Below are 27,271 nucleotides of genomic sequence, written 5' to 3' on the forward strand. Positions count from 1 at the left end.
TCCCTTGACAGTGGGACGTTGCATCCTCCCTGCCACAGTTGCCCTGGTGATGACTTCGGGTTTCCCATCTATATACATTGCACCTTGAACCTGATCATGACAAGAAACACCTTAGACCTTCTGCCAAGTCCCTAGCTGCTTCAGATGTTTTTATAACTAGGATTTTCACATACACATATGTGTGTCATATACACACACGTACACACATGCAGCACACACATGCCTTCCTACTCTGTTACTTGATGCCCCCCTCCCCCCAGCCCTGCCCACCCCCCCAAACCCTGTCTCTGTCACACACACACACACACACACACACACACACACACACACACACACACACACACACACACACACACACACACACACACACACACACACACACACACACACACACACACACACCCTGTTCAGAAGGTGTTAGGTGTCTTAGTTCTCATCCACCAGGGCCCATTGTCTCCTGGTATTGTAGCCTCTTGGTGCCTGAGGCTGGTGAGTTGGAGGACAACTGAAAGATGAGAAGCAGGGGTAGTGGGTTCCCCTTCCTCTGTGATTCGGGTCCTTTGGGGCATTTTTGCAAAGGCTGGTCCTCTGAATCCCGGTTTCCTCTTCCCAGGCCAGTTGTAAATTGGGGTGGGGGTGTCTGCAGCTGTGAGGCCAGATGCTGCTGCTCCTACTGGGTTTTCCCTTTGGGAAAAATGTTTTCTTATTTATAGTATTGTGCTTCCAGGGAAAGCGGTCACTTGTGTGTATATGTGTGTGCATGCACACACATGCATGTACACATTGTGTGTATGTGGAAATCTGCTGGGCAAGTCAAAACCATAGAAGAGTTGCCTCTTATCTCTCAAATCTTCCAGAGATGTCACTTGTCACAGCTTTTGTGTTAGCCCTCATCAACCCCCACTTCTATTCTACCACTACTGGAGAGTCTGCTGGTGATTCTCTGTGTCTGTTGCTGACTTTTATTCTACCCCCGTCTCTGTCTTGCAGCCCCCAATCATATTTCCATCTGGATGCATCATTTTTCCTCCCAGTGTGCTCTAGAGAAGGAGTTAGGATGCTGTCTTCCCATGAATAGTACTCAGTAACAAACCAATTGCATTTTAGTTGGGCAATGCCCCTACCCACCCTCAGACCCCTTCCAGCTAAAATGTTCCGTCCTCCCACCATGTGTTTCTCAGTTTCCCTTTTCGTTTGTTGGATTGTTCCCATGTCCCTCCTCCTCACCTTACCACCCTTGGATCGTAATGTAAAATTCTTTTACCATGTCAAGAAATTATTAAAAATACAGGTACTTTGACCTCTTTCTAAAGCTGCAGACCCTGATGCGATGCTCTGGTGTCCAGGAACATACCCACACTTACGTGTGTGCACATTGGGATACCCACCTCCTCATATACCTCCAGCCACCCTATTGGGTGTCTTTATACCAACTGAGCTGCCTCTTTTCTCTGGAATAATGGAAAGGCTGAGGCTTCTGCCTACCAAGAGGCAAGGGTGGGTCCTTCATTTGTCTTCAGTCTGAATTAAATGAAAGTTAGCTCTTTCCAAAGCTAAGCTGCCTTCTACCCTCGCAAAATCCCAGCTCCTTCCTTCCTTCCCTCCCCAGTGATACCCATGAACTGCCAGTAGAGGCCGCTCTAGTTCCGTGTGTGGGGAATCACCTGGTTCAAGGCACACCCGACCCCGTCATTTTCTTTGCTCTATACTAAAAGTTCCTTCTGAATAATGTCTTAAATTTCTTGCGGAGATGCCAGGGACCCCTGGTTTTTGGTTTTCAAATGAACTGGAGGGGTATCTAGGACCTTAGCTCCCTCTGAAATAAAGTTTCCTTAACTTCCACCTTGCAGAGGAGCATTTTGGTATCCAATGATCTGGTATCTGTTGTCTCTGCAGAAAGGGATTTAAGGTCTTGAACAATGGAGGAACATCTGCCCTATTCTGTTTCAGAGATCCTTACCAGTAGCTGACAATTTTTGAATGCCTGCCCGTGCCAGGCTGTTAAGCACTTTACACGCCTGATCTCATTTACTCTCCGTGAATCTCTGGGGTAGTTTTATCCCTTCTTTATAGGTGAGGACACTGAGACTTACGATAAGTAACTCCCCTCAGGTCACACAGCGTAGGGACCTGCGATTGGTGTACAAATCTGACTGCTGCGCCCAGGCCTTCACCACTCCTTTCTCACCGACTAGACGGAAGAGGCCTGAGACTACAGATCAAGGGCTTGGTCTTAGGCATGTGGCAGAACACAGTGCTTACTGCTGAGCTGGGCAGTGGATCCTGGAAATACTGGAGGGGAGTGCCTGCCAGGAGGTAGGAAAGTGGACAGTTAGAGTGGCTGCATGTAGTACGTGGGACTTGATTGGGCGTCTGAGATTTGCATACTTCTCAGACCCATTCTGGGTGGAAGGTAGAGTCTAGTGTATATACAAATGCCCTCTAATCTGGTCTAAATGATGGAGATCAGTAGTGGGTACTGACCGTGCTGCTGGGAGGAGTTCAGGGATGGGGAGAGGCTATGCACGTGGAAGTAGTACCTTGAGCCAAACCACAGAACAGAAAATTGGAGCAGAATTATATAAATCAAGGTCAGAAATTTCCCGTCCAACCCACAGGGTGGAGTTTTCACTATTCCTATCCATCCTACTGAATATAAACCCTGATTTGATGTCAGTAAGCAGAAGGAGCAGCTGGCGGGACTCTCATTTCAGCTCTCGGCAGTCACCATGAATCTCAAGGTAGTCCTCGTGTTCCTGGCACTGTCCCTCATTACTGTCTTTGCCCTGGCCTATGTCTTGCTGACCAGCCAACGTAGCTCCAGCCAGCCTCCCCACTGCCCCTCTGTATCCTACAGTGCCCAGCCCTGGACACACCCTGGCCAGAGCCAGCTGTTTGCAGACCTGAGCCGAGAAGAGCTGACGGCTGTGATGAGCTTTCTGACCCAGAAGCTAGGGCCAGGCCTGGTGGATGCAGCTCAGGCCCAACCCTCAGACAACTGCGTCTTCTCAGTAGAGCTGGAGCTGCCCCCCAAGGCTGCAGCCCTGGCCCACCTGGACAGGGGGAGGCCCCCGCCTGCCCGGGAAGCACTGGCCATCGTTTTCTTTGGTGGACAACCCCAGCCCAATGTGACTGAGCTGCTGGTGGGGCCGCTGCCGCACCCCTCCTACCTGCGGGACGTGACTGTGGAGCGTCACGGGGGCCCCCTGCCCTATCACCGGCGCCCCGTGCTGGGAACTGAGTCTGCCCAGATGTGGAAGCATTTGAAAGAGGTGGAGCTCCCCAAGGCACCAGTCTTCCTGGCTTCTGTCTTCAACTACAATGGTTCCACTTTGGCAGCTCTGCACGCCACCCCTCGTGGCTTGCGCTCAGGGGACCGTGCTACCTGGATAGCCCTCTACCATAACATCTCAGGTGTTGGGATTTTCCTTCACCCTGTGGGGCTCGAGCTACTGCTGGACCACAGGGCCTTGGACCCTGCCCGCTGGGCTGTCCAGCAGGTCTTCTACCTTGGGCACTACTATGCAGACTTGGGTCAGCTGGAATGGGAGTTTAAGGCTGGCCGGCTGGAAGTGGTTAGAGTTCCTCTACCCCTGCCAGATGGGGCCTCATCGCTGCGATCGCGGGTCTCCCCAGGTCCTCTTCCCCCTCTTCAGTTCTCACCTCAGGGCTCCCGGTACAGTGTGCAAGGGAACCTAGTGGCGTCCTCCCTTTGGACGTTTACCTTTGGCCATGGGGTGTTCAGTGGCATGAGGATTTTTGATGTTCGGTTCAGGGGTGAGCGAGTGGCCTATGAAGTCAGTGTCCAGGAGTGTGTTTCCATCTATGGTGCCGATTCACCCAAGACAATGATGACCCGCTACCTGGATAGCAGCTATGGGCTTGGCCGTCACAGCCGGGGCTTGGTGCGGGGCGTGGACTGCCCCTATCAGTCTACCATGGTGGACATCCACGTATTAGTGGGCAAAGGGGCAGTCCAGCTGCTCCCAGGGGCTGTGTGTGTGTTTGAGGAGGCCCAGGGACTACCCCTCCGCAGGCACCACGGTCACCTTCAGAGTCATTTCTATGGTGGTTTGGCTGGCTCGGCCCTTGTAGTCAGGTCTGTGTCCTCTGTAGGCAACTATGACTACATTTGGGACTTTGTATTGCACCCAAATGGGGCGCTTGAAGGGCGGGTCCATGCCACGGGCTACATCAACACAGCTTTCCTGAGCGGGGGCGAGGAGAGCCTCCTCTTTGGGAACCGCGTTGGGGAGAGAGTGCTGGGGGCGGTGCACACGCATGCCTTCCACTTCAAGCTGGACCTGGATGTGGCAGGTGAGTGCCCAGGGGATGAGGATTGAGCATTGGGGTGGGCCAGAGAGAAGGGAGACCCGCACATCAAGCCACATCAAGCCGGAAGAGGCAAGAGGGTGGCGTTCCAGCACCACAATTTATTGTGGCAACAGCAGGGACTGATCTGACTGTATTCAACTGCAGTCAGCCTAAATACTGGGCTTATTGGGTATTTGGCAAAAGGTAGAGAGTGTTCCCCCGCCCAGCCCCTCTGACCCGCTGCAATTGTGAAACCAGATGTAATGGCTGCGCTGTACTAGCTGGCTGCCTTAGCCTGTCTGTGGGTGGTGAACTTGCCCTTGCCCTGCCTGTCTGAGGCTGGACATGGCTGGAGCTGGGGCTCTGAGTTCTTCCTCATTCTGAGAGTCAGTGGAGGTGGGGGAAGCTGGGGCCTGAACAGAGATAGGGAGTAGTCTGTGTAAAGAGCTTCCTGAGAGTGGAGGTGGTCCTGGGGCCTGAGAACAGGAGGTGCTAGCTGGGGGCTGCTCCGCAGGATTTCAGGCAACTGAGATTACAAGACAGGGGCCCATCCACCTCCTGGGGAGGACCATCCCATTCCTGCCAGCACGTGTCATCGCAGTGGGCTCTCTGGTGACATGGCAGGCATGCAATAGGCTTGCTGCAAGTGTAGAAAGGGATTTCTCAAGTAGGGCTCTAAGCACAAAGGGGACCTAAAGCTCCTGACAGATTTTTGTCCAGAACAAAATAATTAACTTATCGAGTTAGACTATTAGGCCCAGAAAGAAAATTGGGAATCCATCACACCCTCTCCATTTTTCAGTTACGGAAACTAAGGAGGGTGGGGGGAGATGGGTCAGGAAGTGGCTGTCCAAGTATAATGCACTGTAACTCAGCATATTTCTTGTGAAACATTTCCATATTCTCTTGAGTATAAAGATGGCGTGTGTGTGCATCTGTGTGTGTGCGCTGTGCGGGTGGAGGGGAGAGAGCTAAGAAAACAGCATGATTGAAATGCTATTTTAAATCATGCATTTTAACTAGGTTATTCTTGGACATATTTGGAATATGACTATTTTCTGACTTGAAGTTTTCTTTCCAGCATTTTGGCATTGAAGAGCCTTGTCTTAGGACATAAAATCAAATCACATTTATTGGACCAGCGTGCAGCACAGGCTGGTGCTGTGGGCCAGAGGGTCTGTGTCAGGCCCCTGCACACAGGACAACTGGCAGGGGCACTGGCTTCAGGAGAGTTCCCTGTGTGCCAGCACATTCGTATGAGTCATGCCAAAAGGAACTAGCAGTCCGAACCTGCAGAAAGAGTATAAGTGTTCCAGGGATCTCCCAGACAATTTAAAGATATAAATCGACTTCCTTGTAAAAAAGACGAAGTGATACCTGCCATATTGAGAAAAAAAAATCAAAGTCTCAGAGCCAGGAGGAGTATGCAGGGCACCACGGAAGGGGATTGGGTTTTTCCATCCGGCTTCTCCAAGACAAATATCCCTTTCATAGTTAGAAGAATGTTATTAGCCACCTGTGTGTGCTTTCACATTTATAGAGCTCAGCCACAGAACAGCGTTCCTTATGCCCATTGTAGTGATTCACCAAGTGAGAATCAGAGAAGCAAATAATTGGTCCAAAGTGTATTGGGTAGACCAGCGCCAATAGAACTTTCTGCAATGATGGAATGTTACATGTCTGCCTTGTCCAATATGTTAGCCGCTAGCCACATGTAGCTGTTGAGCACTTGGAATGTAGATAGTGTGACTGAGGAACTGAATTTTTAAATTGAAAGAGCCACTTGTGACCGGTGGTAACTGTTGGACAGGGCAAGTTCAAAGAAGGCGGGCTAGCTCTCAAGTCCAGACCTGGCTCCCAGCGCAGAGCTGATGAGCTCTGCTGTCCTTTGTCAGGCCAGTGCAGGGGGCATCACGGAGAAAACAAGGGACCTGTCTCACCTGCTGTGGCACTCCTCTCCCTCCCCTCACCCTGGCAGGGCTGAAAAACTGGGTGGTAGCTGAAGACGTGGTGTTTAAACCTGTGGCAGCCCCTTGGAGTCCGGAGCACCAACTGCAGCGCCCACAGCTGACTCGGCAGGTCCTGGGAAGGGAGGACCTGACAGCTTTTTTCTTGGGGGACCCCCTTCCCCGCTACCTTTACTTGGCTAGCAACCAGACTAATTCCTGGGGTCACCAGCGCGGGTACCGAATCCAGATCCACAGCCCTCTTGGCATACACATGCCCCTGGACAGCGACATGGAGAGGGCCCTCAGCTGGGGGAGGTGAGGAGGGCCCTGGGCACTGGGTGGTAGGGAAGGACTGGTCCCCTTCCCATCCCAGCTCCTGAAGGCCCCAACTCACTAACCTCGATCATTCACCCCTGGACCTCTTCTCAGATCCAAGTAGATATGGGACGGGAATGGTCTCACACAGAATCTGATCCAAAGGATTTCTGGGCTGGTAAAGGCCCTTGACGTTTTCTGACACCACCTTCCTACAACATTCCTGGTCAGATACCAGCTTGTGGTGACCCGGAGGAAGGAGGAGGAGTCACAGAGCAGCAGCATCTATTACCAGAATGACATCTGGACACCCACTACAGCCTTTGCTGACTTCATCAACAATGAGACCCTGTTAGGAGAGGTTGGTAGCCCTCGGGGCAGAGGAAAGGAGCTCCCCTAAGCCTGGTGTCTTGGCTGCCCGGCCCCTGGCTGCAGGATGGAGAGAATGGTAGATTTCCAGTTCTTAGATTAGGGGCCAGCCAGGGAGTTCCCTGATGACCAACATGGGTCATCCCTCCTGGGGGTGAGATTAGCCCTGGGACCACCCTACAGCTTCTCACATGGATTACCACGCCTGTTATTTGGGCCTGCGGCTGGGCAGAGGTGGAAGCAGGGCTGAGACTGGAGATTGGGGATTGTGGCTGAGGGGGGGTTCTCTGGGTCTCGCCTCCAGAGCCTCCAGTTCTTCCTCTTCCTGCAGGACCTGGTGGCTTGGGTTACAGCCAGCTTCCTGCACATCCCTCACGCTGAGGATGTCCCCAACACAGTGACTCTGGGGAACAGAGTTGGCTTCTTGCTCCGACCCTATAACTTCTTTGATGAGGACCCCTCCATCTTCTCCCCTGGCAGCGTCTACTTTGAGAAGGGCCAGGATGCTGGGCTCTGCAGTGTCAATCATGTGGCCTGCATTCCCCACCTGGCGGCCTGTGTCCCGGACCTGCCACCTTTCTCTTACCAAGACTTGTAGCATTGAGTGTGTGGTGGGACATGGGCAGGGCGGAGAGGGGGTACCAAGACATGTACCTTCCTCTCTCTGTTCCCACTTCCTGCTCCCCTGACACTCGACGCTTGGGAAACCGCCTTCTACCACGTAAACCCCCATATATCCTTTGGTTAATTCTTATTTCCAGTTCATTTTTTAAAAATGATGAATTTATACAAATGATGTTGATATTAAAAAAGCTAAAACACCACAAGTCCTACCACTCAGAAACAGCATTCACATTTGGTGAATGTTATACCAGACATTTCTTTAATGCATGTGCATTGAAGTGGAAGAATAGATAGAATTTTGTAAGAACTTATGGTGTGTGTAATTTATAATAAAAAGTATTACAAGACTTTTACTTGGATTTCTTCTCTTTGACTTTTGAAGTATCTAGAATCCCCCAGAGAATATTAAGGACTCTGGCCAAGGAAATTAGCCATGGAGGAGAGGGGGCAAGGGGGACAGACCTGGCCAAGAAATGCTGCTTGGGAAGCTGAAGAGCTGGGGGTGGGGTTTCCTTGGAAGGAGGACAATAGTTCCAAGTTGCAGGAAAGGGAACATCTGGCCCTGAGAAATGGGCGCTGGGGAAAGAAGTGGGGCGGAGGGGAAAGAGGGGCTGCCTCCTCCCCGGCATTTCTGTGCATGTCAGCGCATGTCTGTGCTCAGGCTGGTCAGCTGCATTCGTTTGAAATCCCCACCACCCCTTCCTCCTAACCCAGCGTTCCCCTGTCCCAACCCTGACCCAGAGAGCAGAATGTGAGCTGGAGCCTGGAACACAAAGCCATGTAAGGTCTGTGGAAATCACTGCTGCCCTGCCTTAGGCCCGCCTCCCAACCCCAGCCCGCTCCACCCCCCTCCTCAGCCTTCCCATGCTCTTCCCATCCTCAGTCTCCATTGCGTCGCAATACTGAGAACCTCAGCCAGAGTCTAGGAGCCCCCAGTACAGGGAGCAAAAGAGACCCTCTTCTGCTGGACTGAGAATACAAGTCTCCACTTTGGTTCAATCCTCTGTCTCTACGTTCATGGGACAATGAACCAGAAGACCACCCTGGTGCTCCTCGCTCTGGCTGTCATCACCATCTTTGCCCTGGTGTGTGTCTTGCTAGCTGGCAGGGGAGGAGATGGTGGTGAACACAGCCTGCCTCCCCTCTGCCCCTCCGTATCACCAAGTGCCCAGCCGTGGACACACCCTGGCCAGAGCCAGCTGTTTGCAGACCTGAGCCAAGAAGAGCTGACAGCTGTGATGAGCTTTCTGACCCAGAAGCTGGGGCCAGGCCTGGTGGATGCAGCTCAGGCCCAACCCTCAGACAACTGCGTCTTCTCGGTGGAGCTGGAGCTGCCCCCCAAGGCTGCAGCCCTGGCCCACCTGGACAGGGGGAGCCCCCCGCCTGCCCGGGAGGCACTGGCCATCGTCTTCTTTGGCGGACAACCCCAGCCCAATGTGACTGAGCTGCTGGTGGGGCCGCTGCCGCACCCCTCCTACCTGCGGGACGTGACTGTGGAGCGTCACGGGGGCCCCCTGCCCTATCACCGACGCCCCGTGCTCATGCGAGAGTACCTGGACATAGACCAGATGATCTTCAACACAGAGCTGCCCCAGGCTGCTGGTCTCCTCCACCACTGCTGCTTCTACAAGCACCAAGGAGGGAACCTGGTGACCATGACCACAGCCCCCCGTGGCTTGCAATCAGGGGACAGGGCCACCTGGTTTGGCCTCTACTACAACATCTCAGGGGCTGGGTTCTTCCTGCACCCCATAGGTTTGGAGCTTCTGGTAGACCACAAGGCTCTGGACCCTGCTCGCTGGACCATCCAGAAGGTGTTCTTTCAAGGCCGCTACTATGAGAGTCTGGCCCACCTGGAGGAGCAGTTTGAGGCCGGCCTGGTGAATGTGGTGGTGATCCCAGACAATGGCACAGGTGGGTCCTGGTCCCTGAAGTCCAAGGCGCCTCCGGGTCCGGCTCCCCCTCTGCAGTTCCATCCCCAGGGCCCCCGCTTCAGTGTCCAGGGGAGTCGAGTGGCCTCCTCACTGTGGACTTTCTCCTTTGGCCTCGGAGCTTTCAGTGGTCCAAGGATCTTTGACATCCGATTCCAGGGAGAACGGCTGGCTTACGAGATCAGCCTCCAAGAGGCCTTGGCTGTCTATGGTGGAAATTCCCCGGCGGCAATGCTGACCCACTATATGGACGGCAGCTTTGGTATGGGCAAGTACGCCACACCCCTGACCCGTGGGGTGGACTGCCCCTATCTGGCCACCTACGTGGACTGGTACTTCCTTTTGGAGTCCCAAGCCCCCAAGACACTACCTGATGCCTTCTGTGTGTTTGAGCAGAACCAGGGCCTGCCCCTGAGGCGACACCACTCAGCTTTTCACTCCCACTATTTTGGGGGCCTTGCGGAGACAGTGCTGGTCTTCAGGTCTGTGTCGACCTTGCTCAACTACGACTATGTGTGGGATATGGTCTTCCACCCCAATGGGGCCATTGAAGTCAAATTCCATGCCACAGGCTACATCAGCTCAGCGTTCCTCTTTGGAGCTGCCCAAAGATATGGAAACCAGGTTGGGAAGCACACGCTGGGCACCGTCCACACCCACAGTGCCCACTACAAGGTGGATCTGGACGTGGGAGGTAAGACATCCTGGCGGAGGCCAGGATCCCAGATAGGGGGCTGAAGGGCTGTCTTTGTTTGCTTTGTGTTTGTTGGAGATTTTCCAGGAAAGGAAGATCTGAGCATGAGTATATGTTTTGGAGTTTCATGCTTCCTCTTTTGCTGGATGGGAGAGAGTTGGCTGCTGAATTTTACTGAGCTCTTAGCTCATTGGCTGGGTACAGAGCTGCCACCCACCCTCCACATGACCTCATCAGAAAATCTTGGGAAACAGCTAAGCTCAGAGAAGAGGCAGGATCCAGGCTAAGGGTCCCCTTTGCCCTCTTCCCTCTCTGGCACTTATATGGGCCCCACTTCAGTGAGGCACCCATTTGCTTTTCAGCTTATCTGTGTCTGGCCTGCAGTGTAGGTTTTGGGGAGGATCTGTTTGCATTCTGCGGAGTCCCTGGCACCTGCAGGCCAATCGTGGAACACCCCCGGGGGATACATTTCCCTGGGAGGTGGACCTTTCTCCTCCCTGAATTTCCATCTCTGGGCACAATACACTTAAGTGTGAGGGGTAGAGTGGATACTGTGGAATATTCCAGATAGTTCCTGGAGCTGGTGGTCACAGAGAGCCAAGGGTTACATGATGCCTCGGAGTCCTGGTCGTTTCACTGTCGTTCCCCACACTGAGTTCATCACCAGATTTTTTTCTGCCTCTGAAATATCTCCAACCCCTCGCTTGGCCCCACTACCGGCCCCCTGTGGGCGTCAGCCCTCTCTCTGCTGCTTCGACTCTTCTTCCTCTCAGATCCATGGTTCACCCTGTGCTCAGAGGGACCTACCAGCCCATGCCAGCCTGCTCCCTTACACACTTCCCACTTTCCCCGTCACCTATAGGATCCTGTCCACAGAAGGACCTACAAGGCCCTTCCCTTCAGAGGACGGCTACTGCCTGCCTTTCACCTTCTTCCCCGTGCTGCTTAAGACACACACCCGCCCTGTCCCTGGACACGCGCACCACATGTGACAGTCACGCTTCTTTGCTTTTGCTCCTGTTTTGCCCCTGTCTAGAATGCCCTGCCATGTCACCTCCGCTGGTGACATCCCCTAAGGTCAGGCAGAAAAGTGGCCCAGGGAGCCCTCTATTCTTGCCTGTACCTGTGTTCCTCTAACCTTCAATCTGGAATGGGCTCCTCTCACACTACAGTCCCTTCAGGGCTTGGCCTCTCTGGGGCTTCTGTGAGAGCAGGAGGGTAAGGATGTTGTTTCATTCATCAGTGTGTCCCCAGTGCTGAGCACAGGCCTCTCCACTAATGAGTGTGAAAGGATGAAGGAATGAAATCCTTGAAGAAATATTTCACAGGTCAACAGGTTTGGCTGAAAGATTGGGACATCTTGGGGAGAGGGGAGAGAAGCAGGGGGCACACTCAGTCTGGCTTTCTCTTTGGCCCCCACTCTGAAGCCAGGTGGGGACAGAGTCCGGGGGCGGCGGGGGGCAGCTGCATGACCAGCCCTCCCTCCCCCCCCCCCTTCCCCCCACCTACACTCCACCCCTGCAGGACTGGAGAACTGGGTCTGGGCTGAGGACATGGCTTTTGTCCCTACGGCGGTACCCTGGAGCCCCAAGCACCAGATACAGAGGCTGCAGGTGACCCGGAAGCTGCTGGAGACGGAGGAGCAGGCCGCCTTCCCCCTGGGAGGTCCTTCCCCTCGCTACCTGTACCTGGCCAGCAATCACAGCAACAAGTGGGGCCACCCAAGGGGCTACCGCATCCAGACAGTCAGCTTTGCTGGGGAGCTCCTGCCCCAGAACAGCTCCATGGAGAGAGCCTTGAGCTGGGCAAGGTGGGTGATGGGGTGCGGTATGCGTATGGGGTTGGGGAGGGGATGAGAGTGAGAAGGGAGTGTTGGGAGGGGCAACTGGGAACTCAGTTCAGACTGTACACGAGGTGAGTGAGGTAAGAGCTCAAAAAGGATTTCCTGGTTATCCAAAGGCCCACAGTGGATACCGGGTCCCCTTGGAAGGCTAAAGCCCAGGTGGGAAAAGTCTTTTCTGTGTGGGAGGGGGCATATTGTGAAATGGCAAGGGATGAACAGGAGGACATGGAATGATTTCGGGCCACCCACCAGTGTGGCGTCAGAGTGACTGTGTGAACGAGATGGGAATGCTGAGGTCCATGGGCTCGGCTCCCTTCCATGATGATCAGGCAGCAGGATGGGCTTAGTGACCATGGAAGCCTGACCAGAGCATCTCTAGGTACCAGCTGGCTGTGACCCAGCGGAAGGAGGCGGAGCCCCGCAGCAGCAGCATCTTCAATCAGAATGACCCCTGGGACCCCACCGTGGACTTTGCTGACTTCATCAACAATGAGACCATAGTTGGAGAGGTCAGCCGGCTGTGGGAGGCTGAGGGAGGGGTTCGGGGACACAGAGATGAGCCCCACCTCCTCTTGGGGAGGTCCCTGAAAACCATCTCCTCAAGGACGGAGCTGACTCCTGCCTTCTGTGCTTTTGTGGATCTGATCATTACCTGCTGAGGGAATCTTCCCAAGCTGGGAGTTCATTTGCACACAGTGGCTGAGGCTCCAGCCTATCCTCAAGACTCTACAGCTCTCTAAGTCTCAGCGTCGTGGACTGAGTCCTTTAAGGGCCCCAGGACTCAGGAGGGCTGGAAGTGACCAGGGAAGACCACGTCTCTTATATCTAAAGCTTCTCTGTTGCTGGCTTGACCATTACAGGATTAATTTCCAAGTTAATTTCTGCCTCCCAAACCCTGATCTTCCCTCCTCATCCTCCTTCTCTCAGAGTTAGGGAGCTCTCGTTGAGTCAGGGGAAAGGAGCTGAAGTTGCCCGTGGGTGTCATCATTCCTCTGGGGGTGTGTAGGCTGATGGTGATGTCATGGGGAATGTCAGATGATGGAGGGTACGGGCTGGGATGGGAGGCAGGTGTTGCTCCGAATATGAAATCGACCATTTATGCGTTGATTTCTGGACTAGTAGGAAAAATGTTTGAAGACTTAAAATCCTCCTGAGCAAAGGTGGGCTGCCAAACTGAATCCTGGGGGAGGCGGACATGCCCTTAGCAAAGCCAGACCTCATGATCCTCTTTCTTCGCCCCCATTAGGACTTGGTGGCCTGGGTGACAACCGGTTTCCTGCACATCCCCCATGCAGAGGACATTCCCAACACAGTGACTGTGGGGAACAGCGTGGGCTTCTTCCTCCAGCCCTACAACTTCTTTGACCAGGACCCCTCCTTCGATTCTGCTGACTCCGTCTACTTCCGGGAGGACCAGGATGCTGGGGCCTGTGAGGTCAACCACCTGGCTTGCCTCCCCCAGGCTGAGGCCTGTGCCCCCCACCTCCCTGCCTTCTCCCACGCGGGCTTCTCCCACAACTAGGTGGATGCGGAATGTGGTTGGGACCCCAGTGCCAGGGAGTGTGGGGAGGGGGAGGGGATGGGCACTGGGCAGGGCAGCCTATGTCTTCTCCCTCATCACATCTTGGGGGTCTTCTTTCTCCCATCACCCTCCCTTCCCTCCCCCTTCCTTCTGGAAGCATCCTGAGTCTGTGATGCCTGACACAGGGGGCTCTCAGCTCTGTTGACCCCAGACCTGCTAAGTTCCTCTTGCAGAGAGGAAAGGAATGGCCAGCCAGGAGCTTGGAGTCATGGTTAAACTTTCCAGAAGACTCCTGTTTTGGGTGTTTTTTGTTTTGTTTCCTTTTATTTTTGCTTTCTGGGTTTCCCAAATCTTCTTAGCCATCCCAGGTTTCTCTTGAGACTCCTGAGTCCTCACTTGGGAGGTGAGGATGGGGGGCTCTGCTATGGGGATAGGCACCAGGAGGCCGTGGGGCAGGGTTCCTGCCAGGCCCGTGAATCTAGGAATCAAGCTGGAAGGGGCTCTTTGGCCCATGTTTCCTTCTCTCTCTCTCCCCTCTTGCCTAGCCTCCTCCAGTTCCCACCTGTTCTTATATCCTGGGATTTCCCTCCCAGCCCTGAGGGGATGTTACCCAGCCCTCATTTCTCACCTCTGGTCTCCTCTCCTGGTTCTAGGCCTGTGGAAGTCTCAAAATGCAAGGGACATCTAGTTTGAGAGGACAGTCCCCGTCTGTGTCCCTGTGTCTGGGAGCTGCCCCTACCCCCAGTCCTGGGGCAGGATGTGTTTCCCCACAGTTCTTTCTGCCAATTTGTATAGGCCTGCCTTGCATTCTCTGGCAGAGGATGGTCATGGAGACAGCAGCAGCTCAAGTTAGCACTTTAGATGGCTTTGCGGTGCAGTGGTAATGAGGAGTGGTCATTTTGTGCCAAGTCTGTGCGTGACCAGTGCCCTCTGTCCTCTGCAGTAGCCAATATGGGAGGCTGGGTGGACACCAAGGATGAGAAGCAGGAAGACCAGGGACTCCAGTCATAGCGCCGGGGGTCCAATCACGTGTGAGCATGCAAATGAGCCAAGGCCTCTGGGGGTGGAGCCTCCCCGGCAGGTTGTCCGTGTGGAGGGGTGGGTGGGAGCAGTCTGGGTTGGGGGTCCCTCTACAAAGAGCCAGAGATGGGAAGCAGCAGAACTGTCGTCCCTCAAAGACTGATTAAATAAATTCTGATGCAGCCTTACAAAGCAATACTACACAGCTGTAAAACTAATTATATCTCTTTATAGGGAATAATCTTCCAATGAACAAGGAGAGGCACAGAAGTGTGTATAGGGCACTTCCATTTGTGTTTTACAGGGAAGGATCATATAAATACATATTTTCATATCTTATAGATGCATATTCGGAAGACACGGGTAACACTGGTTGCCTCTGTGGAGGGGAACCAGGAAGCTGGGACAGAGGAAGGAGGAGACTTAGTACTATACACCCTTTTGTACGTTTGAATTTTGAACCATGAGACTGTATTACCTATTCATTTATTATTATTCAAATAATAAATGGGCCCAAACAACACCTGACTTCTTTTTTTAAACTGACTTGTCTTTTAGGAAGGGGTTGGGGTAGGGGGGAAGGGTAGAGTGAGTTAAGAGATAGCCCCAGGGACTCAATTTTCTCAAGTATTTGAGACCCAGAGAAATGGGTGTGGCCTCTGGTAACTGCTTTGCCTCCTCTTGCCTGTACATCTCCAAGAAAATGTTAAACCTCAGTCAATGTCTCTTTTGCTGTCTCTCACTCCCTCTCCCTGTCTCTCTCTCTCTCTCTCTTAGAAGTGGGGGCGATGAGAAGCACAGGGGAGGGGTGACTTCTGCCTGCTGGAAGCCCAGGCCAGGCTAGGAGGTGAAATGCAGGAAACAGATTTCAGACGCTGCTCAGCTTCTGACCAGAGGGAGGTCATATCCAGGGAGCACAGCCAACACAGAAGCTTCCGCTACCTTCTGTCCTGCCCCAAGCCCAGGTTCACTTCTGGGTCAGTAGAACAGCGGATGGAGACGAGTAAGTGAGCTGGAGAGAAACTAGGTTCCAAAGAACAGAGAGAAAGACTTCAGTCGGGAGGGAGGGCCAGTGATGGCTGGATGAATTTATCACACAGGCTGGGGTGGAAGCCAGGGTGACAGAGGACAGAGAGAGACTGAGGACAAGGAGAGACTGAAGACTGAGACCGAGGGGAAAAAGGCACGTTGTGGCCACCGTGGCTCTGATACTGCGTTTATGCGTCTGTTTTCTCTGACCTGAGTGGCTTCGCTTCTCCGTGACATGCTTATGATTTTGTCTCCACCTCCTGCTGGCTCCTGTTCATGGTCAGTTGCACAACAGTCAGTGTTGGAGGGAAAAGGAATAAAGGAAGGCTGGTGTCCACCCCTCATCCCATCCTGTTATTATAACATGACACTCATGGCCTTGAAACCCATCTCCAGACCGAGAGTGTGAGTGTTTGCAAGCGGTGAGCGTGCGTGTGCGTGTGAATGCTCGCTCACGAGCTTTGATCTGAAGAAGGGACGGTGGTGTGTCTCTCAGTCACGTCATAGAGATGACAGCCCTCCGTGGAGATGACATGGAGATGACAGCTCTGGCCCAGGCATCCGTGGACACGTGGGTCGTGAGCTCATCAGCCCGGCTGGGGTCAGGAGGGCTGCAAGGTGGACCTCCAGCCCCTACCCCACCCGCTCTCTTCCTAAACCCCTGAGGCTGGCTGGATCGTTCGCCTCAGACTTCTGGTCCAGCCGTAGGAGGGAAGAGTAACCCAGGATGTCAGGTTCTGAAATAACTGGTGTCCCCAAGGCCAAGATCTTTAGGACTTGGGCCCATTGCCCTATAAGAGGGGCTGGACAAGGGGACGCCTGAGGCTTAGGTCAGGGGCATAATTGGACTTCCAGGAATGTAGACATGGGAAGTCCCTGTAAGGAGCACAAGATATGCTCGCCTGCCTCTGCTCTCCTGTAGCCCCCTGAGAAGGGCTCCCTCTGAGGGTGCAGGAGAAGGATTCCTACATGCATTCAACAAAGATTTCCCCAGTGCCTCCTACATGCCAGGTACCTTGAAAGGCACTAGGATACGTTATGGAATAAGATGCACAATGTCTACCCTCAGGGAAGAGAGGGGCCAGTAAAGGGTCCATTACATCAGGGAATTTGCCAGGGGAGGTAGGAGGAGGACATAGCAGGGGCTCCTAACCCGGACTTAGGGATTGAGGAGGCTTCCTGAGGGACCTGATGTCTAAGCTGATCCTGGCAGAGGAGTAGAAGTTGGCCGAGGGAGAAGGAAGAGAGCGAGATAAGGTTCCAGGAAGAGGGAACAGCATATTCAGAAGCCAGGAGGTGACAGACTGGCCCCATCCAAGTACCCAAGTTCATTGACATGTGTGTGGGCTGTGAGCAGAGCCTGGAGGGCCAAGCAGGGGGCAGAGGAGGCAGGTCCTTGCAACCACAGTTACCGTAAGGAAAATGGGGAGCCATGGAAGGATTCTAAGCAAGGGAGTGACAGGGTCAGTGTTGCCTCTGAGGACATTGCCTCTGGCCCAGATACAAAGAATAGAGTTGACAGAAGGCTTAGGCACGGGAGGTGGGTCGGGGGAAGAAATGATGGTGGCCTGAATTCAGGGTGAGGCTGGGGGAGGACTCCTGTGAGAATGTGGCCCAAGGAGGCCCTGTTTGCAGAGTGCCCTGATCAGAGCCCCACCCTGGATGCCCCCCTCCCACCTCCCAACTTGTGCTGAGATCACAGGGAAAGTAAGAAAGGATGCCTGGTCACTGACTCTGGTCCGCAGCCCCTGACCTCCTGAACGGAAGACCATTGCTTTTTTTTTTTTTTTTTGGCGTGCGGGATTTAGTTCCCCTGCAGCAGAAGCATGGAATCTTAACCACTGGACCGCCAGGGAAGTCCCCTGTATGTCCTTCTTCTGAGGAAAGTCTCCCACCATCCCAAGTCACCCAGTGCAACCTTTGTGTCCTTGTGTCACCTAAGAGGCTGTGCCCTTTCTCACTCATCCACCCAATCAGACACCGAGTCCTGTCAACTCCACCCACCACATCGCTTAGACCCCTCCCTTCCTCTCTGTCCTCGAGGTCACCGGCCTCATCCTGGACCTTTGTTTCCTGTCCAGTGTCCTCCCCACGTCTGTCCCACACCCAAGCCCCACTCCACACTGGAGCCAGAGCCATGTCCCCAGAATGCAGATCAGAGTGCACTGACCTGGGTGTCCGGGATGGTCCCGCTGGCCACACAGGGCCTCTGGGGCAGCAGCTCGACTCAGGCACCACGTCCTGGGGTCCAGTCCTCAGCCTGTGGCCTGGGGGGTGGGCTCTGGCTCCCAGGGATAAACACATCTTCAGCACATTCACAGAGGCTGGGGACAAGTTGGTCCAAATGAAAATAAGACCTAGTGGGGGGAGCAGGACGTGTGGTCCTGTCTTCTGAGTGATTCTCCAAAAGGGACAACTTTTCAACACGTTTTTAGGGTGTTTGACAAGATGATTGTGAAGCCGAGGATGAAACGATATCAGAGGAAGCGATGTGACAGTGAGACACTTAGGGAAGGTGGGCAGAGGGGACACCTTCTTCTGAACCAGTTCCCCCACCAGGCAAGGCAAAGGCTCTCCCTCCCACTCCCTGATCATTACCCACCTCCCATAGGAGAGCCTGGGGATACCCGCCAGAGTGGACATTCTTGACCTGTGCTTGGTAGCACTGGTCGGGACATAAAACATTAACCGTCCTCTTAAAGGTGTGTTCTTAGCTGGGAGGTAAGACCAGCACTTATGAAAGGGCCCAGAATGAAGTTCCCAGGCTGGAAATACCTGCCTTGTGGCCAGGGCTGGGTTTGACCTTAGATTCTTCTCCCCCTTATTATAAAGTCCACATGGCCCATTTCAGATTGAGACAGGCTGGGACCTGGGACCCTTTACAGGAGTGCTTGCACTTGCGTCTGGACAAATGTTTCCTGGAGCCACAGATCACAAAGAAACTGCAAGGGACTAAAAATAACTGCCTGCATGGGCAATCGGGGCAACTGTGAACCATAAGATACAAGAAAGCCACAAACCAGCTGCCACTTCTGAGGTGCCGGGAGCAAAAGCAGGGTACTGGGCATGACCCCTGCACACAGCACCACCAAGGGGGTGGGCAAACACCTCAGCCTCCCCTCGGGCCCGACCCACCGATCTGCCCCCAGCCTCACCCTCACCCTCACCCTCACCCTCACCCTCACCCTCACCCCACGTAAGGAATCAGCCCAACCTCCACAGAGAGCAAGCAAGGGAACTTGTGTTTGTTTGCTTTTAATTAATTTATTTAGTTATTTCGTTTTGGCTGCGTTGGGTCTTCGTTGCTGTACGCGGGCTTTCTCTAGTTGCGGCGAGCGGGGGCTGCTCTTCATTGCAGTGCGTGGGCTTCTCATTGCGGTGGCTTCTCTTGTTGTGGAGCACGGGCTCTAGGCACGTGGGCTTCAGTTGTTGTGGCACATGGGCTCAGTAGTTGTGGCTCACGGGCTCTAGGGCGCAGGCTCAGTAGTTGTGGCTCACGGGCTTAGCTGCTCTGCGGCATGTGGGATCTTCCCGGATCAGGGCTCGAACCCGTGTCCCCTGCACTGGTAGGCGGATTCTCAACCACTGCGCCACCAGGGAAGTCCTGGGAACTTGTGTTTTGTTCTTACTCCTTCCTGCTGCAGCATGAGTCCCAGTAAAGCCTTGCCTGAATTCCTCCTCTGGCTTCTTATCAATTCTATTGATTAAAGAGTCCAAGGACACGGGTCAGTAATAAAGTGACCCCTTATGTGGAATTCCCATATCAAAATAGAGCTGGTTGCATAACCAGATGATATTTGGAGAATCTGACCTTTCTGGTGTTGATTTCCCTGGTTTTACATGTTCTGAGATTTCTCACTGTCTTTCCGCAATTACTACTTTGCTTAGACACACACCTCACAAGGCTCCCTGACCTGACCTCTTCTGCCCGCCCCCCTCCCATCCCCACCTCACACCCCCTAAGCTGGCCTTGGCCGTTCCCTGCCCAGGCCCAGGCTGTTTCAAGTTCCTGTACCTTTGCAGCTTCTGTTCCCTTCGGCTGGAATGCCCTGTCCAGTCTCCTGCAGGCGCACGCACTCTGTCTACAAGGTCGGTCTAACATGGCTTCCTGGGGAAGAGCTCTTGGACATGTCCAGGTTGCAAAGGATTCTCCTCCAGGCTCACAAGAGATGCATGTCCTCTCTCTGGATCCCTCAGTCTCTCCTAGTTCCCCTCAGGACCTGGCTGCACAGAGGATGGCAGTCTCCCACACATCACCTGCCCAAGAATGGAGGCCACTTTGCTCTCTGCCTCTGCAGTATTTTGGAGGCGGGTTTCCTGGAAATGAGGGTTGTGGGCAGCTAGGTTATGTTCACAGCCAGTTTCCAGGCACCCTGACCTCTGCCGTGCTCCATCAGTCCTGCTCAAGTGGGGAGGGATCTCTGTTACACTGAAACTCCCCACCCCCTCCAACGCCCCCCTCATGCTCCCCTCCAGTGATTTAGGGTGCTCAGGGCTTCCAAGATGTTGACCTGGGTCAGCCCTTGAGCCCCCCAGCTCCTCCCAGGTGCTTTATGTTCTCAGCATGACTCTCCAGTCTCCTATGGGTGCCAGTAGGATTCTGGTTGATGGGGGAGCCATAGACTGTCAGCTAGAGGACGGAAGGAGGGAATCTGGTTGGAGGGGTGTGCACAGGTGAGTTTTGCTTGCGGCCTTGTAGCCAGGAGAAAGGCCGTATCTGGAGAGTGGAGGAGGAGCCCAAGGACAGTCCCTTTCTGCCCCTGTCACTTCTTCCACTTGCCTCTCTCCAGGTGTATCTCCCAAACCGATCCCTCCCCCACTTCGTTCCACAACCTTGAACCTGTGTGTTTGTTTTGGAACAGGAGGACAGAGGCTTACTTGAGCCACTTAAAGTCCACATTCCTACATCAGCCCCACCTCCCGAGCCTGGCCTGACCACTGATTCCCCCAGCCTCCGCCCCCTGCCAACCTTCTGCCCTTGCCCAGAAGCCCCACCCAGAGCCAGGAACCTCCAGAGACTGAAAGGGGCATCGTGCACCCAGGTCCTGTCTGTCTGTCTGTCTTTCTATCTTGCATTCCGATGCAAGAGCCTGGAGGCAGCCAGGAGCTTTAGCTATGGCTGTCTTTATTCTTCTGTTCCTGTGGAGTGTTCTGGTGATGGGCATGGGTGAAGGTGGTGCTGGGAGTGAGGAAGGAATTGGGAAGGAGTGTCATCCCAGCCTGCCTCCCCTCTGTCCCTCCGTATCACCAAGTGCCCAGCCCTGGACACACCCTGGCCAGAGCCAGCTGTTTGCAGACCTGAGCCGAGAAGAGCTGACGGCTGTGATAAGCTTTCTGACCCAGAAGCTGGGGCCAGGCCTGGTGAATGCAGCTCAGCCCCAACCCTCAGACAACTGCATCTTCTCAGTGGAGCTGCAGCTGCCCCCCAAGGCTGCAGCCCTGGCCCACCTGGACAGGGGGAGCCCCCCGCCTGCCCGGGAGGCACTGGCCATCGTCTTCTTTGGCGGACAACCCCAGCCCAATGTGACTGAGCTGCTGGTGGGGCCGCTGCCGCACCCCTGACCACACCCACATCAAGGTGGATCTGGACGCAGGTGGTAAGACATCCTGGCGGAGGCCAGGATTCCAGTAAAGGGGGCTGATGTCTCCATGCCTAGATTTAAAAATTGTCATTGAAACATCAAAAATGTAAAAGTATAAGAAGAAAATGTGAAAGTCATCAAATTCCTCAGAGATTTTCACCCTTAGATGGTTATTCTCTCATGCTTAAAAAAAGTCTTTCCTTTTTTAAAATTGTGCATCTGCACTCTAGAATATATTACAGCGTATACTGTGTATATATGATATACTGATACACATTTTTAGAATTTTACCACCAAATTTCTATCATAATGTACATATATTTTGTCACTTCTAATTTCTCACATAACAACGTATTACACTCAGGCAAACAACAAATATTTACCGAACGAATGCGTATTTGTGCCAAGCACTGCACTAAAACAATGTAACAGAAGAAACAATATCCCTGCTCTCAGTAGGCTGAGGTTGTGATGGAGGAGTGGAGAGCACAGTGGAGGGCTCCTGGAAAATGTGAGAGAAACAGTTTTTTTAAATTGAAGTTTACTTGACTTAACAATGTTGTGTTAATTTCTGCTGTACAGCAAAGTGATTCAGTTATACATATATATATTCTTTTTCATATTCTTTTCCACTATGATTTTTTTATTCATTAATTAATTAATTTATTTTTGGCTGCTTTGGGTCTTTGTTGCTGCACGCAGGTTTTCTCTAGTTGCTGTGAGCAGCGGCTACTCTTCGTTGCAGTGCCCGGGCTTCTCATTGCAGTGGCTTCTCTTGTTGCTGAGCACGGGTTCTAAGTACACGGGCTTCAGTAGTTGTAGCACGTGGGCTCTAGAGCACAGGCTCAGTAGTTGTGGCGCACGGGCTTTGTTGCTCCGCGGCATGTGGGACCAGGGCTCGAACCCGTGTCCCCTGCATTGGCAGGTGGATTCTTAACCACCACGCCACCAGGGAAGTCCCCCATTATGATTTATCACAGGATACTGAATATATTTCCCTGTGCTATCCAGTAGGACCTTGTTGTTTATCCATTCTATATATAATAGTTTGCATCTGCTAACCTCAAACTCCCAATCCATCCCTCCCCCCCGGCAATCACAAGTCGGTTCTCTATATCTGTAAGTCTGTTTCTGTTTCATAGATGTGTTTATTTGTGTCGTTCTTTAGATTCCACATATAAGTGATATCATATAGTATTTACCTTTCTCTTTCTGGCTCACTTCGTTTAGTATGATAATCACTAGGTCCATCCATGTTGCTGTAAATGACATTATTTCATTCATTTTTATGGCTGAGTAGCATTCCATTGTGTGTGTGTGTATCTGTACATATATGTATGTATGTATGTGTGTATCACATCTTCTTAATCTAATCGTCTGTTGATGGACACTTAGGTTGCTTCCAGGTTTTGGCTATTGTAAATAGTACTGCTCTGAACACAGGGATGCATGTATCTTTTTGAATCACGGTTTTGTCTGGCTATACGCCCAGGAGTGGGATTGCTGGATCATATGGAAACTCTATTTTTAGTTTTTTAAGGAACCTCCATACTGTTTTCCACAGTGGCTGCACCAATTTACATTCGCACCAACAATGTAAAACGGTTCCCTTTTCTCCACACCTGAAACATTTTTATGCTTAACTTCTCTGTATCTCAGTTTACTCAAGTGTAAAAATGGTGTAACAGTGCATTCCTCATAAGACTGTTGTGAGAATTAATGATGACTATTTAAAAATATTTTTTTCTTTTGAAATAACTTTAGACTTACAGAAAAGTTGCAGACATTATATAGAGTTCTCACATACCCATCACCAGCTCCCCCTAATGTTAACATCTTGCATAACCACAGGACAATCACAACCAGGAAATTAACATTATTACAATACTATAAACTACAGACTTTATGAGAATTTCATCAGTTCTTTACTGATTTCCTTTCTCTGTTCCGGGATCTAAATCAGCAACCCACCTTGCACTTAGATGCCCTATCTCCTTATGGTCTCCTCCAGTCTGGCATGTCTTTAGGTTTTCCTTGTCTTTCAGGAACTGACACTTTAGAAGATACTAGTCAATCATTTTGTAGAATGTCTTTCAGTTTGGGATTCTCTGATATTTTCTCATGATTGGGTTGAGCTTGTGTTTTCGTTTTTGTGGAGGTTTTTTTTGGTAAGAAAACCACAGAAATGACTTTATACCCTTCTCAGAGCGTCATATCAAGGGGTATGTGATGCCATATGTCTTATTACCAGTGATATTGGCCTCAAGCACTTGGTTAAGGTGGTGTTTAGCAGCTTCCTCCATTGCAAAAGTTACTGTTTTTCCATTTTCAGTTAATAAATATTTGGGGGAAATTTTTGATGCTATGCAAATATACTATTTCTTCTCAAACTCTTGCCCACGAATTTTAGCATCTATTGGTGGATTTTTCCTGCAACAATTATTATTGCTGTCTCATTTACATTTTTTCTCTTATTCTTTATACATTTATTAATTGGAATTCTCCATTAAGAAAGTTTTATCCCTCCTTTTTACTTTATTTATGTATGTAATTATTTATACATAACTGTATGGACTCATGGATATTTTATTCTAAGGGTTATAACACCATACTATCATTTATTTTGTTCCTTAAATTGTTTCAGCTTTGGCCATTGGGAGAGCCTTCAGGTTGGTTCCTGTGTCTTGCTGACATGCCTCCATCCTTTTCTGAGCACTTCTTTACTTTCTGGCACCGCAAGATATTCCAGTTACATCTTGTATTTTCCCTGCTGCAGCCCTGAAATCAACCACTTCTCCAAGAATCTCTGGTTCCTTTTATTGGAGAATAGTATTTAGAAACCAAGATCTGGGTACCAGGTGTGCTCATTATTACTGGGATGCCATTGCTTTTAGGCTCTCTCATCAGACTTAGCTAGAAAATACATGTATGTATTCTAACTGACGCACACATCTCTCTTTATCTCTACATCTAAGCTATGACAACTCTTAAAGCACTTGGAACGGTGCCTGACACACACAGAGAAGTATTAGTTATTATTGTAAGTATTATCCACGTGAGCCTGCTTGTGTGGATGTACCGGAAAAGGAACTCTTGGCCTTTGTCGTCTACAAGTGGAAACTGTGGAGTGTGGGCTAGGAGCAGTAATTCACAAAGGGAAACTGAGGGTTTGCTTAATCAGTCTCTGCTCTCTTTGATCTTTGGAAGGTATGGAGGGAGCTTCCGGCATGTTTTGGTTTACTGCTCTTTGGTCTCAGATCACTTAAGTTGAGTCCTAATATAGAACATAGTTGGACTCCAATAAAATCAAAACTCCAACTATTCAGGCAACAGACTATGTCTTTGGCCTTGCCCCTTATTCCTTGCCAATCCCCAAGCAATAGAAAACACCGCTAAGCTCCAGCAGTGTTGGGCCTGGGCTCTGACTCTCCTTCCCTCTGACCTGCGTGTCTGCTGTCCATGTGTGGTGGAGCCCCTTTGTGTTGGTTTCCTCTGGGTACTGATGTGTAGGCAGTGTAGAGCCAGACTGAGACCTGGGTCCCCAGCACTGCCATGAAACTAACCACGTGCCCTTGGTGACAAACCGGGGCACATTATTTAAATTCTCTAAGCCTCAGTTGTCCCATCTGTACGATGGGGACAATTATAGTTCCTCCTTCATCAGGTTGTTGTGCAAGTAAAGCATCAATCCATGTAAAGCCCTCAACACACTGCCTGTGCAGAGCTCCTCCAAGTTCAAAAAATATGAGCTACTGCTGTGATTATTTTCACGAGAAGCCAGTTCTAGTGACGCCAGAGGGCTTCAGATATGAGGGGCAGACCCTTTCCTCAGGTCAGAAAGAACCTGGTCCTGCACGTTGCCTGCTAGACTGCTCCAACCTCAGGTAAACCCCCCTCCCTTCAGCTCCTCAGAGGGGGAAGGTCAGTGGAAGCCCAGTCACAAGGCATCTGGGATTATTACCAGTGATGATATCAAGAAGAAAGACCTTCTTCAAATCTCTGGATCAGGGACATCTTGGGGAGAGGGGAGGGAAGAGGGGGCACACTCAGTCTGGCTTTCTTTTTGGCCCCCACTCTGAAGCCAGGTGGGGACAGAGTCCAGAGGGGGTGGAGCAGCTGCATGACCAGCCCTCCCTCCCCCCTTCTCCCCACCATCTCCACTCCACCCCTGCAGGACTGGAACTGGGTCTGGGCTGAGGACATGGCTTTTGTCCCTACGGCGGTACCCTGGAGCCCCAAGCACCAGATACAGAGGCTGCAGGTGACCCGGAAGCTGTTGGAGACGGAGGAGCAGGCCGCCTTCCCCCTGGGAGGTCCCTCCCCTCACAACCTGTACCTGGCCAGCAATCACAGCAACAAGTGGGGGCACCCGAGGGGCTATCGCATCAGACAGTCAGCTTTGCTGGGGAGCTCCTGCCCCAGAACAGCTCCATGGAGAGAGCCTTGAGCTGGGCAAGGTGGGTGATGGGGTGTCAGAGAGGCACTGAGGGAGGCAGACTGTACAAAAGGCTCCATGTTGCTGGGAACCCAGGTTCCCCCACCTCCCATGGGTGTGTGTACATATGCACACTCACGATCACACATTCACACACACACATTCCTGCAGCCACAATCTTAGGCCGCTCAAAATGAAGCCTCCTGCGTGGATGAATGAATGGAAAGATATGTGCTGAACCAAATATGACAAAATGCTGCAGGTGGAATCTAGGATGTTCACTAGACTATTCTTTTAACTTTTCTGTATGTTTAAAGTGTTCACAATCAAGGTTGGAGGGGAAAACAAAGAGAGGAGCACAGATCTGAGGGAATATTCCCTAAAATGCAGGCACGTGGGATACTGAAATTCACCTAAGATGGGAATCAGGCCATGTCTGTGCACATACGTCCAGGCCCTGACTCCCATCTGCATGGATGCGTGAGCGACAGTCCCACCTGAAGTCTGAACAATGGGCCGGTAGATGTTTGAGATACAGGATATTGAGCAAATGCGGGAACTTTGTGAGAGAGAGAGAGAGAGAGGGAAGTGGACAGAGAACAATAAAGAGGCTGGACAACATAAGACCTTTATGCTCGTTTCCCCTTTGTGTCCTCTCTTCAGTGCAGCTTCAGGCAGCAGGATGGCTCGATGACCTTGTGGGTCTGATCCAAATCCCCTGCAGGTACCAGCTGGCTGTGACCCAGCGGAAGGAGGAGGAGCCCAGAAGCATCAGCGTCTATAATTTGAAGGACCCCTGGACCCCCCACCCTGGACTTCACTGACTTCCTCAACAACGAGACCATTGCTGGGCAGGTGAGTTGAGGGGGAGGGGGTGGGCATGAGGGGGGAGGCCGGGGGAGCAAGGATGAACCTCCTTACTCTCTCCCAAGGCAGATTCCTCTAAGGGTCTTTAGAACCCACTAAGGAAGAAAGCGCTATGATGTCACATTTTTCCTGGGCTGCTGAACTCAGCCCTCCCATACAAGGCCACTGGGGGAGGCGGACATGCCCTTAGCAAAGCCAGACCTCACGATCCTCTTTCTTCGCCCCCTTAGGACTTGGTGGCCTGGGTGACAACCGGTTTCCTGCACACCCCCCATGCAGAGGACATTCCCAACACAGTGACTGTGGGGAACAGCGTGGGCTTCTTCCTCCGACCCTACAACTTCTTTGACCAGGACCCCTCCATCGATTCTGCTGACTCCGTCTACTTCCGGGAGGACCAGGGTGCTGGGGCCTGTGAGGTCAACCGCCTGCCTTGCCTCCCCCAGGCTGTGCCGCCCACCTCCCTGCCTTCTCCCACGCGGGCTTCTCCCACAACTAGATGGATGGGGAATGTGGCTGGGGCCCCAGGGCCAGGGAGTGTGGGGAGGGGAGGGGATGGGCACTGGATGGGGCAGTCCTCTCTCTCGCACCATCCTCCCTTCCCTCCCCCTCCCTGCTGGGAGCATCCTGAGTCTGTGATGCCTGACACAGGGGGCTCTCAGCTCTGTTGACCTCAAACCTCCTGGGTTCCTGTCGCAGAGTAGAGAGGAATGGCCAGCCGGGAGTCTAAAGTGATGGCCATACTTTTCCCAGAAGACTCCTGCTTTTTTTAACAGT

At 52.3% G+C, this 27,271-nt stretch overlaps 2 protein-coding genes and 1 pseudogene across 5 annotated transcripts; all 3 read left to right on the top strand.

Moving 5' to 3' along the window:
- The first annotated feature begins 325 nt into the window (after positions 1 to 325).
- On the top strand, positions 326 to 7,937 carry AOC2 (amine oxidase copper containing 2). 4 transcript variants are annotated; one of them, XM_027094325.1, is made up of 5 exons: positions 326 to 2,741; positions 2,858 to 4,317; positions 6,293 to 6,578; positions 6,810 to 6,939; positions 7,252 to 7,937. In XM_027094325.1, exons 2-5 carry the CDS (start codon positions 2,931 to 2,933, stop codon positions 7,543 to 7,545), a joined length of 2,097 nt encoding a protein of 698 aa, XP_026950126.1. In that variant the 5' UTR covers positions 326 to 2,741; positions 2,858 to 2,930; the 3' UTR covers positions 7,546 to 7,937. The 4 variants fall into 4 exon arrangements, with proteins under 4 accessions (XP_026950126.1, XP_026950124.1, XP_026950125.1 ...); XM_027094323.1 differs by having other exon boundaries at positions 326 to 4,317; XM_027094324.1 differs by having other exon boundaries at positions 326 to 4,317; positions 7,279 to 7,913.
- A 501-nt stretch (positions 7,938 to 8,438) lies between these two features.
- Positions 8,439 to 15,099, top strand: AOC3 (amine oxidase copper containing 3). Its single transcript, XM_027094479.1, has 4 exons — positions 8,439 to 10,196; positions 11,721 to 12,006; positions 12,419 to 12,548; positions 13,286 to 15,099. The coding sequence occupies exons 1-4, from the start codon at positions 8,597 to 8,599 to the stop codon at positions 13,559 to 13,561; spliced, it is 2,292 nt and encodes a 763-aa protein (XP_026950280.1). The 5' UTR covers positions 8,439 to 8,596; the 3' UTR covers positions 13,562 to 15,099.
- Positions 15,100 to 25,222: 10,123 nt separating this feature from the next.
- LOC113613705 (membrane primary amine oxidase-like) lies at positions 25,223 to 26,993 on the top strand (annotated as a pseudogene).
- Positions 26,994 to 27,271: the final 278 nt, after the last annotated feature.

The sequence above is a fragment of the Aethalodelphis obliquidens genome, unplaced genomic scaffold (assembly GCF_003676395.1).
Source record: "Aethalodelphis obliquidens isolate GAN/ISIS:26980383/991018 unplaced genomic scaffold, ASM367639v1 scaffold89, whole genome shotgun sequence".
NCBI lineage: Eukaryota > Metazoa > Chordata > Mammalia > Artiodactyla > Delphinidae > Aethalodelphis > Aethalodelphis obliquidens.

Coding starts and splice junctions, on each gene's coding strand:
- AOC2 (XM_027094323.1), top strand. CDS start 2,730: ATGAATCTCAAGGTAGTCCTCGTGTTCCTGGCACTGTCCCTCATTACT. Junction 4,318..6,292: donor GCTGGACCTGGATGTGGCAG/GTGAGTGCCCAG, acceptor TCACCCTGGCAG/GGCTGAAAAACTGGGTGGTA. Junction 6,579..6,809: donor AGGGCCCTCAGCTGGGGGAG/GTGAGGAGGGCC, acceptor ATTCCTGGTCAG/ATACCAGCTTGTGGTGACCC.
- AOC3 (XM_027094479.1), top strand. CDS start 8,597: ATGAACCAGAAGACCACCCTGGTGCTCCTCGCTCTGGCTGTCATCACC. Junction 10,197..11,720: donor GGTGGATCTGGACGTGGGAG/GTAAGACATCCT, acceptor CCACCCCTGCAG/GACTGGAGAACTGGGTCTGG. Junction 12,549..13,285: donor ATGAGACCATAGTTGGAGAG/GTCAGCCGGCTG, acceptor CGCCCCCATTAG/GACTTGGTGGCCTGGGTGAC.